Source organism: Oryctolagus cuniculus, chromosome 13 (genome assembly GCF_964237555.1).
Source record: "Oryctolagus cuniculus chromosome 13, mOryCun1.1, whole genome shotgun sequence".
NCBI lineage: Eukaryota > Metazoa > Chordata > Mammalia > Lagomorpha > Leporidae > Oryctolagus > Oryctolagus cuniculus.
In genome coordinates this window covers 108,088,440-108,100,981 of record NC_091444.1, presented here as the reverse complement: position 1 = coordinate 108,100,981, position 12,542 = coordinate 108,088,440, and the positions used below count along the sequence as shown (strand labels likewise).

Here is a 12,542-nt window from a genome sequence, read left to right as displayed (position 1 = left end):
CAAGTACTTGGTGCCTGCCCCCCATGCAAGAGCTTCACCAAACCTCCATCCAGGAAGGAGTTGCTGGCTCCCCGCTCTGACTCGACCCAGCCCTGTCTGTCGTGGGCATTTGGGAACTAAACCAGCAGAGAAGCAATCATCTGTCTCTCTGCCTTTCAAATAAAATGAAAATAAGTAAGACTTAAACAGAAATCGGGAAATAAAAATTGGTCATTTAAACGTCAGGGAAAACGTCACCGTGAGGACACATTACCCTTGCAACAAAGGACCGAGCTGGTCCCAGGTGGAATCCCCCACCGCGGGTGTCACCCCAGAAACTAAAGCGGGCAGCAGGGACCCAGAGACTCGAATTCTGCTGATGGAAGCCGAGGAAGAGGGGCAGGTGCTGGCGGTGGGTGGGCGATCTGCACGGGAGCCCACCTCACGGGGAAGCAGGGGCCTTTTGGGGTTGCCATGGCAATGAGCTCCGAAGTGGAGTATCAGCTTCCCTGACAAGAAGGCTGATAGGGACAGGAGACTGGGGACGGAGCTCACCAAAGGGAAGGAGACCGTGAGGCAGAGCATGGGAGCATGCCAGCCCTCCCCCGCCCGGGACGCCTGTGGTCCACCGCCACGCACAGAGCAGCCACGCAGCACGTCGTGTTATTTTACACTCATTTGCAAGGTGGCCGCACCATCACGGGGACAGCTGAGCCGCTCCATGCCCGCCCTGCTCTGAGTGTGGACCTCAGGGTCCCCACCCACGCCCCTGGGAGGCAGCCGGGCAGGACCAGGGCCCCTGTGACCAGGGCCGGCCTGGGGAAGGTGCTAGAGCCTGGAGGTCACCGTGGAGGGGTCGCCCCTGCTGTGCTGACCCACACCTGCCCCAGGCCGCTCAGGCTGTCCCTGAACACGCCGAGCAGGTACATCCGTTCCGCACGTGCAGATAACCCGAGGGACAGGGCAGCCAGCACCGGGCAGGAGGAGGCACACCTTTTCTTAGCAGGCTGGAGCGTGCACAGGGAGGGCAGGTCACCACGTCCACCCGCGGGCACACGGAACTGCACAGGACATGTGGACACGTCTCTAAAACACAGAATACACGGTGTCGGTGAAAGAGAAGGTAGGTGTTTCCATACACGAGGGTCGATTAACGCACGCCAGGCCGGGCTCCGCTGGCTGCTGTCTGCAGGCCCTTCAGCCACGGCTGACGCACGGCGTGGCTGGACACTGGGACACAGCACAGCTGTAGGGGACAGGGCCGCCCCTCTGCACCCTGCACGCCCCGATCCCCACACGGGGCCCCCTGCACAGGCCGTGGGCACTCCACAGGTGCTGGCATCACGACAAGAAGCGTGTTTATAAACGCAGACTAGGATGCTCGCTTTATTGGAACAGGGTTACAGGCAGTTACAAAAGACCCAGGGTAACCCACGGTGTGGGATATGGCTTAGCTTCTCAGGGCTCGGGGCTGTCCGGTCCCAGGGAGCCCGCACGGAGGCCCCAGTCCTGGCGGCCAGAGACGAGGCAAGACCGGCGCCGGCGGCCACGCTGGACTCCGTCCCGCGGGTGGGGCCCAGGTCCGCGGAACCTGGCGAGGGCGGGGCCGGTGATTGTCCGGACACGCGTGCGCCGCCCGCCGTGGCGAGGGCGTTAAGGCCTTCGGGTTCCCTGCGGCGCGGCGAGAAGGCACTGACACGGGCGCCGTGGTGCCCCCAGGGCGTGCCTAACTGCGCCGTGGAGCGTGCGTCCCTCTGTCCGTCCGTCCGTCCATCCGGCTCAGGAGTAGAAGGGCCGCCCCTTCTCGGGAGTCTGCAGTCTGCTGAGCCGGGCCACCTGTGAGGGCGACGGGGGCACGTCCTGCCGGAAGGGGCCCTTGGCGGGGGCGTAGGCGCCCTCGGGGGCTGGCAGCTTCTTCATCTGCTGCTCCTTGCGCCGCTGCTCCTGGCGCAGCAGCTCCTGCGTCTCCAGCATGACCCTGGCGTTGAAGCCGTGGCCGCCCAGGTAGCCGTTCTTGGAGCCCTGGTAGCTGGAGTAGCGCGGGCTGTCCTTGGCGCTCTGGAAGGCCTCCCCCGGCGGGCAGCTCTGCTCCCACAAGTCCTGCGACACGCAGCTGGCGTTCTTCCTGCTCTGCCTGCAAGGTGGAGGGCAGCGGTCAGCATGGGCTGGGGCGGGGGACGGGGCAGCCCGCGAGGCAAGGGCTCCAAGCCTCCCCGGACCTGACCCAGCAGAGACACTGGCCGCAGGGCCCCCAGATCTCACCCAGCAGAGACTGGCCGCAGGGCCCCCGGATCTGACCCAGCAGAGAGACTGGCCGCAGGGCCCCCGGACCTGACCCAGCAGAGAGACTGGCCGCAGGGCCCCTGGACCTGACCCAGCAGAGAGACTGGCCGCAGGGTCCCGGATCTCACCCAGCAGAGAGAGACTGGCCGCAGGGCCCCTGGACCTGACCCAGCAGAGAGAGACTGGCCGCAGGCCTCCTGGACCTGACCCAGCACCGGGCACACACACTCCATGGTCAGCAGTGGGGAACCGCGGTCTGCACGGTCCCCCCCAGCTCGCTCCCTGCCACCCCAGGAGAGGACACACACAGGGTTCCAGTTCTCACTCCTGCCGCCAGGCGCTCGGGGTCTTGAGGAAGCATCGTTGTAATTTACCACTGCGTCTGCAGATCTACAGCAAGACTGGCTATGATAAAGTAAAACAATTTCAGGCCCTTATTTATTTATTTTTGCCTTGAAAATGGAAAAGAGGGAGAGCCGACGGAGTCGTAAAGCAAAATATATTGCTGCATTTATCAGCGGGAAAATCGCCCGGGCACAGCCTGCAGGGCTCCGCCTCGCACATCCACCCGCGCCAGGGCACAGATGCCAGAGCGCCAGCGAGGCCTGGGGTGAAACCCGCCCCTTTCCCACGGTGGGTGGGGGCGGTCTGCCATCGGCCATTTGGATATCTGTGGCATCACGGCACCATCAACGCGAAAATCAGCCCGCTGTGGGGTCCCTGAATTCCGAGTCCCGCCTCGGCAGGGCCACTTGGCAGGGCCGGACGTGCTGGCTGTGTGGGGCTCTCTCGGCCCACGGGCCCTCAGCCAGGACAGCTCGGTGAGGTAACCGGACTTCCGGTGCTGCGCCTCCTCTGGACCCGGCCGTCGGCACCGCAGCTGCCCACGCTATGTGCACATGGCTCTCTCTAGATGGGCGCCTGATGTGCAGCCGGCCCCGCGAGAAGATTGAAGAGTTTATTTGCCTAAAGCTCTGATTATCCGCACTTAAAAAGTCATGAATTAATAGGCTGGGGGAACTGAGTGATGGGAGAAGTGGCAGCGCGAGGCGAGGGAGCTGACATCCATCACGAGACTGTAATTAAAACAGCCAACGTGTTACTGAGACCACGCCACAGAGGCGGGGTTCCTCCGCAGGTTCCTGCAGATCTGCCTGTCCCCTCTCCGGGCCTCCTGGGATCCCCAGCGCCCTCCCCCCACCAGGTGGGCGGATTTGGGATCACCCCAGGAAGACAGACTTTCTGTATCTAAACACACCGAGAATTCACTGAAGGTTTGTTAGGGATGGAAAATGTGATGATGCGAGAGAACGCATTTCCTGCAGCTAAAATCTTCAAATTGATCGGCTTAGAGAGAAAGAAGCCGGCTGCCCTGAGGTTCGCGACGTGACATGTCGGATGCGGGGACTGCAGGATGTTCATGAGGGGGCGGGTGCTCGCAGCAGTGGCTGGCATGCTGTTAGGGACGCCAGCAACCCACACAGGACCACCTGCTTCAAGTCCTGGCTCCACTTCCGGTCCAGCCGCCTGCTAATGCGCATCCCAGGAGGCAGTGGGTAATGGCTCTGGTACTGAGGCCCCTGCCGCCCACCTGAGACCTGGGTGGAGACCCTGGTCCACTCAGGGCTGTTACGGCATCTGAGGAGTGAACCTGCAGATGGAAGGGCTCTTTGTCTGTCTCTTTTTCTGTTTCAAACAGGCCTTGTGGAGACCAAAAGGACACGGAGGGTTGGAAACCGGGCGCCAGCACGGTACGGGGAGACAGACGCAGTCACAAACCTGCCTCTGCGGCTGGGCAGCTGTGGGACTGGGAGGGCTCCCCGACTGGGCCCAAGCACCCTCATCGGGAACAGGCATAAATCCTGACCCTGTCAGGGTGGCAGCTCAGAGGAGAGGCGCTGGTGCGTGGGGAGACGCCCACGCCCTACTGCCTGCACTCAGGTGGCTTGAGTCTGGGGCTCTGCCTGCTCTCCTCTGAACAGGAAGAGGAGGACTCCAAACAGCTACCGTCAGTCCAGTGGGAAAGCCGTGGCTGTTTTGGGAAATGCCAAACAGCAGCCGCCCCTCCTGGGCAAGTGTGAGTGCCGGAGCCTCGGCCAGGGGCGGGCAGGAGAGGGACTGCAGAGGAGGAGGCGGGAACAGGTGGACAGCAGAGTCGGGGGGCAGGTGAGCCGGAGAGCCCTGTCCAGAGGGTGAGGCCAGGAGAGACCCAGCAGACGCCCTGGTGCCACCCCCCCCTCCCGAAGGTGGGGACCCTGGCACCCCCGTTCCCTGCCCCGACCTCCTACCGGGCCCTCCCCACGGGGTCTCTCCCAGCGCCTGCTCTGGCCCTCCGCATTGCGGGTCACTCCTCCCCTGAGACACTCCTCGCTATACCCAGGGGCACCTCAGCACGCTGTGGGACAAGGCGAGGGAGAGCTCTGTTTCTTCAGGCGCAAAAACAAAAAAGCTTGAAACGCGAGCACAGGCGCGGTCTCCAGGAAGCGCGTGGAAAACGCAAGTGAGGAGAACACTGCACAGTTTCCCATGATGCCATGTGCCCGGATGCACGTTTTTGCACCCCACACTCCAGCTCCCACAGTGAGACACCGCAGCCCAGGGACTCCCCTCAGGATGCAGGCACGGCGCCACCCGCACGCGCCGGTCAGAGGGGCCAGGGGAGGGGCTCCAGGAAGAACTGTGCCTGAGCACCTGACGGCCGACTCCTTCACACAGGGGTTCCCGCCAGCCCGGAGGGGAGCGTTCCGGCTCCCAGTGCCCCAAACGCGGCCCCAGGGGCACAGCAGGCGTGGGCTGGAGTTCGGTGTGGTCCTGGGGAGGCTGCTGCACTTCCCTGAGCGTTTCTCCGAGAGGCCCTCTCACACCTGTGCAGACCCAAGCTTCAACAGCTCATCCAGCGAGGGCTGTGCGACCCTCAGGGAGAGCGATTCGGCACTGAGAAGATGCATCCCGGGGGACTCCCCTCGCGCCCAGGGTCCCCGGCTGACCCGGTCAAGCGGGTGACGACCGCTCGCCTGTGCACGGAAGCAGCCGGCCGAGGCTCACGTCCAGTGGTCAGAAGCGTAACCGACAGGACTTTCACCGAGGACGGAGTCGCTGTGCCGAGGCGGGAAGCAGCCAGTAGGAGGGAGCAGGACCTGCACCAGGGCCCAGCCCCGCACTCACAGGCCACCGCTTCACCTTCCGCCCTGTCCAGTCTTCTCGCCCTGCCCAGCCCAAGCCACGCCCCGTGCTTGCCCGCTCACTCACCTCGGCAGGGAGCTGTACTGGCGCTGGGCCTGCTGGAAGCTGTCCCGCTCCTCCTGCCGCTGCCGCTGCACCTGCACCTCCACCGACACCGAGTGTCTGCCGCTCTGCGCAGCCGGCCGGGAGCTGGGCTGCAGGAGACAAGGGGCTGTGGTGAGTGGGGGGGAGACATCACCCAGCCAGGGCAGGAGATGAGGGGCCGTGGTGAGCGGGGAAGAGACATCACCCAGCTAGGGCAGGAGACGAGGGGCCGTGGTGAGCGGGGGGGGGGGGGGGGACATCACCCAGCCAGGGCGGGAGACATCACCCAGCTAGGGCAGGAGACGAGGGGGGGGAGACATCACCCAGCTAGGGCAGGAGACGAGGGGCCGTGGTAAGCGGGGAGAGGGGGAGACATCACCCAGCCAGGGCAGGAGACAAGGGGCCATGGTGAGCGGGGGGAGACATCACCCAGCCAGGGCAGGAGACGAGGGGCCGTGGTGAGCCGGGGGAGACATCACCCAGCCAGGGCAGGAGACGAGGGGCCATGGTGAGCGGGGGGAGACATCACCCAGCTAGGGCAGGAGACAAGGGGCCGTGGTGAGTGGGGGGAGACATCACCCAGCCAGGGCGGGACGCGTCTGGAGCACCCTCTCACACTGGAGAATAGACAAAGGAACATCACTGCTCTAAGGAGCGGCAGCTCCGCCATCCTAAACTGCAATGTTGGTGTTGGCCTGTGGTTTCCACTTGAGGCCAAACTCTCCGGCCTTCTGAATGAGGTGTGGTCAGCAGTGACACGGGATGCCGACGTGTGGCACGCCTCCCACACGTGGCAAATACAGCAGGACTGGGCAGACGCTGAGACGCGTGGAGAGTGCGGGGGGAAGCATCCCAGCTGTTACCAGGATGGCACTTCACCTGGTTACGCACACCCAAAGCCCCTGGCTACGTATGCCAGTGAGCAGGCCGCCTGCTGACGGGTGCATCTCCCCAGTACTGGATTACTGAGTGTGTGTGCTGTGCTGTATAGACCGCGCCCCGGGAACGCATCTGCGTCTCACTGGCAGTTGCTGGCTTGCGGTCCAAGTGGCAGCCGCTGTCGGTGCCACAGGCCCAGCACCGGTATCTGTCACGGCCCTGGGCGCAGGTGCCCCAAGCAGGGCTGTGGCACTCACAGAGCCGAGTCCCCGTGTGGGTTACACAGCACTGTGCACCAGCCTATCATGCTACACATGAGGAGCGGCTTGTGCGTGGAGAGGAGAGCCCAGGCACTTGCGGATGCAGAGGGGTAGGCGACACGCAGCTTTGGGGCATCGAGGACGGCCCCCGTGTACTCCGCTGGTTGTGCCCGGCCAGGCCAGCACATCTCCTTGTGGACAGCCGTCAACTCAGCAGAGCCAGCGAGCCCATCAGAAATACGCAACACACAGACGCCCTGCTCTGACTCACAGACGTTCATGGCCACAGAGGCCCGGCCTTCCTCCTCGCGGGAGGGGCCGGGAAGCAGAGTGGCAAGCGTGGGCAGCCCAGGAGCAGCCGGGACAGAGGGCGAGCAAAGGAAGACGGCCGGCTCCCTTCCCGGGCCGCTTGGCACCGGCGACCGGTGACCGGCTCGGGCACTGGCGTAGCTGTACAAGGGCAGGCCAGGTCTTGCGGGGACATGGGCTGCGTTTTCCAGGTGTTTCTCCCAGAGGCCTAAAGATTCTGACAGAGGAAGACGATGGAGAAGGAGATGGGCTTTCGATTGCCCAGCTCTGCCTTCTGCCACACGGCTCACCCAGCACCTTCTCTGTGGCACCTGCTGGGGTCCCCACGATCCCCACCCCACCCAGGACACAAGAGGCGTCCGAGGCCTGGAAGTGCACACCAGTGTCTGTCGCTCCTGGGGCTCCCACCGACGGTGTAGACAGGGGCCGCCCGTCTGTTCTCTCCATGTCCCTTTTCAGAGCACGGGGAGGGGTCTGTTACCAGGGCCAACCACGTTACCGCAAACAGGAAGTGTTCATGGGTCACAGATTTCCACAGAGGCCACGGGCCACGGTTGGCCCACAGCGGAGATGGAGCTGACACAGGGCGTGAGGAAGCCACCTCCTGGTTAGGGCCTCCACGCACACTGTGGGGACAGCGTCACACGCCCCAGTCCCTCGGCAGGAACGGAGTCACACACCCACGCCCAGAACCACGAAAGGCAGGAGTGAAATGGAGACAGAGATGCTCCTTAGACTCACTGAGAAGTGCGCGCTTCCGGGGCCGGCGTCGTGGTGTGTGGTTAAACCATCACCAGCAGCGCCAGCATCCCATGTGGGAGTGCTGGTTCCAGCCCTGGCTGCTCAGCTTCCCATCAGCTCCGTAATGGGCACCCTGGGAAGGCAGCAGATGAAGGTCCAAGTGCCTGGGCCCCTGCCACCTCTGTGGGAGACCAGGGCGGAGTTCCAGGCTCCTGGCTTTGGCCTGGCCCAGCCCTGATGCTGTAGCCGTCTGGGGGTGAACCAGCAGATGGAAGATGGACCTCCCTCTGTGTCACTCTGTGTGGGGAACGCGTGTGCAGGCGCAGGGAAGACGGCTCTGCAGAAGCAGCCACTGCAAGGCGCGGCTCAGCTCGGACAGCGCGGCCCAAGGGTTGGCCTGGCTCGTGCGTGATGATGCAACTGGTTCCAGGCAAAGACCTTTTACATGAAAACAATGGTGCAGGCTGCCCTGGCCACAGTGATGATGCCGTCTGCAGAAATGGATCCACCATGGTGCTGTGGCCAGGGCTGGGGCACGCACAGTGGCCCTGGAAACCCAGCGCACGTGTGCTCATCTGGTCCCGGGGAGACCCTGTGTACAGCGTGGCTGCCACTCAGCCGTGTGACACAAAGCACCAACTCCACCTCCCCACGGTGTCCCCTGAACTGAACCATCCACTAGATGCTTCTATTAAAGTCACTCTCATGTTCCAAAATAAAAACAGAAAATAGAAAAAAAAAAAAACACTAAACAGTTAATAGAAAACAAAAACAGGGACACACAGTTTGAAGTGTCTCTGCTGATTAGAATTAGGACGCTTTGTAGGACTTTTATAGCTGGATGTAAAAGTTGCCACAACACACAGCACGTTAAGCTGCCACATGTGATGTTGGCATCCACACGGGCCCTGGGTCGAGTCCCAGCTACATGGCTTCCCAGCCAGCTCCCTGGGATACACGCCTGGGAAAGCAGTGGAAGATGGCCCAAGTGCTCAGGCCCCTGCACCCACCTCGGAAACTGGGATGGAATTCCTGGATCCTGGCTTTGACCTGGCCCTGTCCTGACTGTCGCAATTGGGGAGTGAACCAGTGGATGGAGACCTTTCTCTGTTTCTCCCTCTGTCTGTAACTCTACCTCTTAAATAAATAAATATATCTTTGAAAAGAAAAAGAATAAAAAAAGTGAGTAAGCACATGCGTGCATACACATGTGTACCTGTAAACATGTATGTAAAATTCTTAGATCACTTGGGGCAGGCTTTCCACTGAAATTATGGAGAGTGACAGTATTCACACTGTCACTGATGTCGGTTGATGATAGACGGTCCCTGTGCTTTGGATGGAGACGGAGGGTGAGGACCACACTGATCAGGAACCCAGGAGGCCAGTGGCACCCGTGAGACCTGGCCGCCTTCGGGGAGCAACTCAGATGTGCTGTGACCCTCACGTGAACCCCACAGGCTGATAAACACGGCAACCAAAGACTCGGTAGGAGGGAGGACCAGGCTCGTGCCGTGAAATCCTGCCCAGGATGTGGTCCCTCACACCATTCAACTGTGGCCACTGTGGGCAGCTACTTTCTGTAGCTGGTTCAGGGACACACCGTCCCCCTGGGCCTGGTCACCCGGGCTCCGAGCTTCCTGTGGCACACACTCCTCTCCTGGTCCCAAGGCCACAGAGGCCCTGATACAGCACCTGTCTCTCACCTTCCCGCCACGCGGCTTCCCTACCTTAAACAGGGCAGCTGCTTGACAGCCATGGGGGCTGTGCACATCACCCCCAGGCCCTCACAGGTAGAATGGGTTACAGCTCACACCCGAGTCCCCACCCCAGGTCCCCCTGGCTCACAGACACGTTCCCGCCTCCAGCCATCTGTCTTTGAGAAAACTGCCATTTTCTCGGGCACAGGAGAGGCAGCCAACGGGCTCACCCACCAAAGAAGCCACGTGGAGCCCTAATACGGTGAGCAGGCAGGAAAACGGGGGTCTGTACGGAGAGCCGGCGAGGGGGCAGGGGAGGAGGGGAGGCCAGGCCGGAGGCGGGTCCCCACTGCTTTCAGTCGCCGCCGACCTGGGATGGAAGGACTGAGCACACAGCTATTAGGTGCCCCATTATCCCATCCGTCAGGCGACTCGGCGGGCCAGGCGTCTCCTTGTGGCACCACTCACGTCTCTGCAGAGTTCTCACAGCAATCCGTACTCGGGGCTGCAGCCTGCAATTTAATTCTTTTAAAAGCCACATGATGGCCTGTCCTTATCTGAGCCCAGCCGTCAGCCCATCATCTTGAGAAAGATTTAAAGCAACTTGCTGCTGTATCTACGCTGCACCTGGCACAGCGGGAGGAAGATGATGTTTCTTCTCTCCCTCAACTTGGGCGAGGGCTAAGCAGGTTTTCCCGGGCCTGTGCCCATCTGAGGACCCTCTGAGCCACAGACCAGCTCCCTTGGGCCCAAACGTGTTTTTAAACAAAGGCCCTGGAACAGGTGCATTCTCCGGAGTTTATGGGAACATGTTCAAAATAGAGGCACTCAGCAGGGCTGGGGTGACCTCTCCGCAGCTGGGTATGTCAAGTAATTGGCTTGGATGCTTGTCTGAAGGACACATCTGGTTGCATTTGTGTGTGGGCAGTCCTAACAAGCATGCGGATTTCCACTAACAAGGGCTGAGTCCTACGCAGATGAGCAGGGGCTCCTCACGCCACCGAGCGCGGGCCGTGCCAGGGAGTGACGTCATACTCTCTCCCTCTCCAGCACGGCGACCTGGCAAGGCCAGCACGCACATGGAAGAGGCACTCAAAGCTCACCCTGTGGGCGGATGAACAGAGCCTCCGGACTGAGTCGCCATCAGAACAAGGGAGTGGCTCTTACCCAGGGAGGATGAGGCCTGGTACCAAAGGTTATCATGCAGGGTTAATCCTACTGAAAATGGATCTTTGCATAAAAAAAGATTGGGACTAGGAGTGGGAGGAGGAAAAGGGTAGAAGTGTGGGCGGGAGGTGGGTAGAGTGGGAAGAATTAGTATGTTTCTAAATTTGTATACATGAAATGCAAAGCTTGTATACCTTAAATTAAAGGTCTCTTTAAAAAAAAGAAAAGAAAGTTAATCCAGCCATTACGGCCACCTGGAGCTCATTTCCGTGAGCAGCAGACTGGAGAGCACAGAGCAAGGCCTGACTTGTTTAAGAATGGAAAAAAAAATTAACGCTTAAAAAAAAAAAAAAAAGGAAGGTCACCTCCGACCCACAATTTAGGAAATTATTCCTCTGCACTGCCAAGGCAGCGGCTGTCATCGGGTCGTCCTCCGCCCCGTTCCAGGAAGCGATCGCACGGCTCCCGCTGTCGCTACAGGAAGCCATCGCACCACTTGCTGTCATCCAGAGTCGTGCAGGCGTGGTTGCCACACACGGAATCCGGCCAGCATCCTTTAGGGCGGGTTTTCAACGGCGCAGGAGGCCCTGAAACGCCCTCTCTAGCACGACTGTCCGCGTTCAGCGGGCAGCACAGAAACACGGAGCAACACATTCGCTGCCTTCCTAGTCCAGAACCAACAATTCCTAGGAAAGCCAAGGAACGCACTGCACGTGGAGCCTCTGGGGCTAAGGGCAGGAACCCCAGGCAGCCTCAGGCTCGGGGTCTCGCGGATGGATGCAGTGTTCAGACAGTAGCAAAGCCTTGGTCTCAGTTCGCAGAATTGTGCACTGAGAATACAGTGCAGCCTCACGGGTGGGAGTCTGGCGATCTGCTTGGGACCCCCACACCTCAGCTTCTCTGCTCCCAATCCAGCTTCCTGCTGACGTGCACTTGGGAACCCAAGTACTCGGGTTTTTGCCACCGAGTGGGAGACCCAGATGGAGTTCTAGGCTCCTGGCGTTGGCTGTTGTGGGTATTTGTGGAATGAACGAGCAGGTGAGATTTCTCTCTCTTCTCTCTCTCCCTCTGCCTTTCCAAGAAATGTAAATAAAAACACATTTCAACTTCCAAGAGGAATCGTGAAGGGCTTTTCCTGGCCACTGCAAACTGAGCTGGGCCGGTCTTTCTGAGCCTCTCAGCATGGCACGCTCCAACCCTACCAGCCCACTGCAGTTAGTGCCAGGGCCTTCCTCCTGCCCTGTCTCTGTTCTCAGCACCAAGCCCTGCACTGGGGCACGCTCTGCCCTCCCGAAGTCAGAAGACTTAAGTAGCATCGCAAAGCTGCTGGCTTGAACTCCACGCTCCATGTAAGGAGAGAGGCTTACAGCTACTCCTGCTGCCCAGGTTCTGTCAAGCCCGCATGGCTGGCTCCGTGGGGTGACCACTACGCGTCTGACCACCACCTCCCTACACAGCTGTTGTGCCCTCTCCAGTGCATCTGATGGCCACTGTCCTGCTCAGCCCCTTGTGCAAATGCACAGCTCAGAACATACTTGCACGGTCACGACAGAACCCAGCAGGGTGAGAGGGGTCAGTGACACCAGACGACTACTGGGGGGGGGGGGGTAACAGAATTCTGTGCTGGGGCTGCATGGGAGTGACTCACCTCATCACCTGGAAAAACAAGCCAGCCCCTTGGAAAAAGCAGCATTAAGAGTAATACTGTTGCAGAAGACAGGAATTTCTTAGGTATTGGACCTGCTGAACTTGTTTCTTTGCTTCATTTCTTTTATTGGAATGGTACAGAAGCACAGAGAGACAGAGACCTTCCATCTGGGGGCTCGCTCCCCCAGAAGCCTGTAACAGCGGGCCTGGTCCAGGGAAAAGTTGGGAGCTAGGAACTCACTCCAGGTCTCCCATGAGGCTGGCAGGTGCCTGAGCCCCCACCTGCTGCCTCCCAGGGTGCCATCAGCAG

The 12,542-nt window shown here is 60.7% G+C and overlaps 1 protein-coding gene across 22 annotated transcripts in view; it reads right to left on the bottom strand.

Annotated features, from left to right (window-relative positions):
- Window positions 1-1,337: 1,337 nt before the first annotated feature.
- Window positions 1,338-12,542, bottom strand: part of PARD3 (par-3 family cell polarity regulator) — a 507,188-nt gene continuing 495,983 nt past the window's right edge. For all 22 annotated transcript variants that reach the window (XM_070056191.1, XM_070056180.1, XM_070056187.1 and 19 more), the window contains 2 exons: window positions 5,512-5,639; window positions 1,338-2,113 (listed from right to left, as the gene is read on the bottom strand). In XM_070056191.1, coding sequence (XP_069912292.1) covers window positions 1,759-2,113; window positions 5,512-5,639 — 483 coding nt within the window. In that variant the 3' untranslated portion in view covers window positions 1,338-1,758. The remainder of the gene's footprint in view (window positions 2,114-5,511; window positions 5,640-12,542) is intronic.